Source organism: Rutidosis leptorrhynchoides, chromosome 2 (assembly GCF_046630445.1).
Source record: "Rutidosis leptorrhynchoides isolate AG116_Rl617_1_P2 chromosome 2, CSIRO_AGI_Rlap_v1, whole genome shotgun sequence".
Lineage (NCBI taxonomy): Eukaryota > Viridiplantae > Streptophyta > Magnoliopsida > Asterales > Asteraceae > Rutidosis > Rutidosis leptorrhynchoides.
In genome coordinates, this window is record NC_092334.1 from 37,902,455 (window position 1) to 37,904,830 (window position 2,376).

Sequence of the window (2,376 nt, forward strand, 5' to 3'; positions counted from 1 at the left end):
GCCAGCAAAAAGGATGTTCAAAGATTAAATGGATGTTTAGCAGCGTTAACAAGATTTTTATCCAAAGCAGCTGAAAAATCCCTTCCATTCATGAAGGTGTTAAAAAGTTGTCTCAATAAAAAAGATTTTGTATGGACGGCGGAAGCCGAAGGAGCATTTTAAGAAGTCAAGCAATTATTGAAAACATTACCTACGTTAACAGCACCAAAAGAAGGGGAAACTTTGATTCTATATTTAGCTGTCTCAAAAGAAGCAATTATTTCTGTCTTAATTGCAGAACGGAATGGCGTGCAAATGCCTATATATTTTGTTAGCAAAGTATTGCAGCTCAGTGAAACGAATTATCCACCAATTCACCGCATGGTTTATGCCCTTGTGCATACTGCACGACGTTTACGAAGGTATTTTCAAGGTCATCCTATCTTGGTGTTAACATACCAACCGCTAAAACAAATACTCCGGCGTCCAGAGTCATCTGGCCGTCTAGCTAAATGGGCCATTGAATTGGGCAAATATGAAATCAATTTTGCTCCCAGAAATGCGGTTAAAGGACAGGTATTGGCAGAATTTATTCTGGAAACAAATGAAAAAGTGGATTATGACAATAAAATGGCATTACAGCAGCACGTTTGGGAATTGCACACTGATGGAGCCTCCAGTGAAGAAGGAACGGGTGCAGGACTGGTTCTAACAAGTCCAGATGGGGAAGAGTATACCTATGCATTGAAATTTTGTTTTTATGCGTCCAACAATGAAGCAGAGTATGAGGCATTACTCTCCGGCTTGCGCATAGCAGTAGAAATGGGCATAACAAACCTAAGGGCATATGTTGATTCTCAAATTGTGGCCCAGCAAGTTAATGGAACGTTTGATGCAAGAGATACATTAATGAGGCAGTATGTAAAGTTAATATAAGCAATTTCAAAGAAATTTGATAATCTAGAGGTCGTGCAAATCCCTCAAAATAAGAAAAAGAAGGCTGACGTCTTAAGCAAGTTAGCTACTTTAACCTTTGATCATTTGCACAAGCGAGTGTTAGTTGAGGAACTTAAGGAAAAGTCAATACATGAAAAACCAATTATGGCGATAGTTGAAAGTGCCAAGGAAACTTGGATGACCCCATATTTGAGGTATTTGCATGACGGAGGGTTACCCATTGACAAGGCGGAAGCCAGAAGGATAAGAGTAACGGCACCAATGTATGAAGTAGATAATGGTGTTCTTTATCGAAAGTCTTACAATGGTCCGTTGTTAAGGTGTTTAACCAATGATGAAGCATTGAAAGTGGTCAAGGAGATGCATGAAGGAGTTTGTTCTCAACACTCCGGCTTCTATACTGTGGCATCACGAATTATGCGACAAGGATATTTTTAGCCTTCCCTTTATCGAGATGTTGCGGAGATCATAAAAAGATGTGAGAACTGTCAGAGGCATGGTACGGTTCAGCGTCTTCCGAAGTATGACTTGATACCAGTGTCATCCGCTTGGCCGTTCTGCAAATGGGCGATTGATATTGTGGGACCATTCAATAGAAGTACAGGTAATGCTAAGTTCTTGGTAGTAGCAATTGATTTTTTCACAAAGTGGGTTGAAGCAAAGGCTTTAGCAAAGATTACAGGAGAAAATGTTAAGAAGTTTGTCTGGCATGATATCGTGTGTCGTTATGGGGTTCCAAATGAAATATTCAGCGACAACGGCAAGCAATTTGCAGAGAATCCATTTCGAAGTTGGTGTGAGGAGCTAGGAATAAAGCAAAACTTTACATCTGTTGCTCATCCTCAAGCGAATGGGCAAGTAGAGGTTACTAACAAAGAAATTGTTGCTGGCATTAAGGCACGGTTGGGATTAAGTCAAACTGGTTGGGTAGACGAACTACCAAATGTACTATGGGCACACCGTACAACTCCAAAGTGGAGCACGGGGGAAACACCCTTCAGTATAGTATACGGTACAGAAGCAGTAATACCAGCCGAAATATGTGTTCCAACACAACGCATTATGACATTTGATATTGAAGCTAATTCTGAAGCATTAAGGGAAAATCTCAACTTACTGGAAGAAAGAAGATTGATGGCCGCCATCCGATAAGCAGATCACAATTATAAGATGGCAAAATATTACAACAAGAAAGTGAAGCATACACAATTTGAAGTTGGTGATTTGGTGCTACGAGATAATGAGGCAAGCAGGCAAATCAAATTTGGAAAGTTGGCACCAAAATGGGAAGGACCATATAAGATCACAAAAGTAAACCAGAATGGGTCATACATGCTTGCTGCGCCATCCGTCGAGCAATATGAAAGAGCTTGGAATATAATGAATTTAAAGAAATTTTATGCGTAGTACTATATGCATGGGCAGCTTGATCACCTGTCA

General features: G+C 40.2%; 1 protein-coding gene across 1 annotated transcript; it reads left to right on the plus strand.

Moving 5' to 3' along the window:
* The first annotated feature begins 283 nt into the window (after nt 1-283).
* Nucleotides 284-2,088, plus strand: LOC139887796 (uncharacterized). Its single transcript, XM_071870851.1, has 5 exons — nt 284-288; nt 402-684; nt 928-1,308; nt 1,375-1,540; nt 1,595-2,088. Exons 1-5 carry the CDS (start codon nt 284-286, stop codon nt 2,086-2,088), a joined length of 1,329 nt encoding a protein of 442 aa, XP_071726952.1.
* The last annotated feature ends 288 nt before the right edge of the window (nt 2,089-2,376 follow it).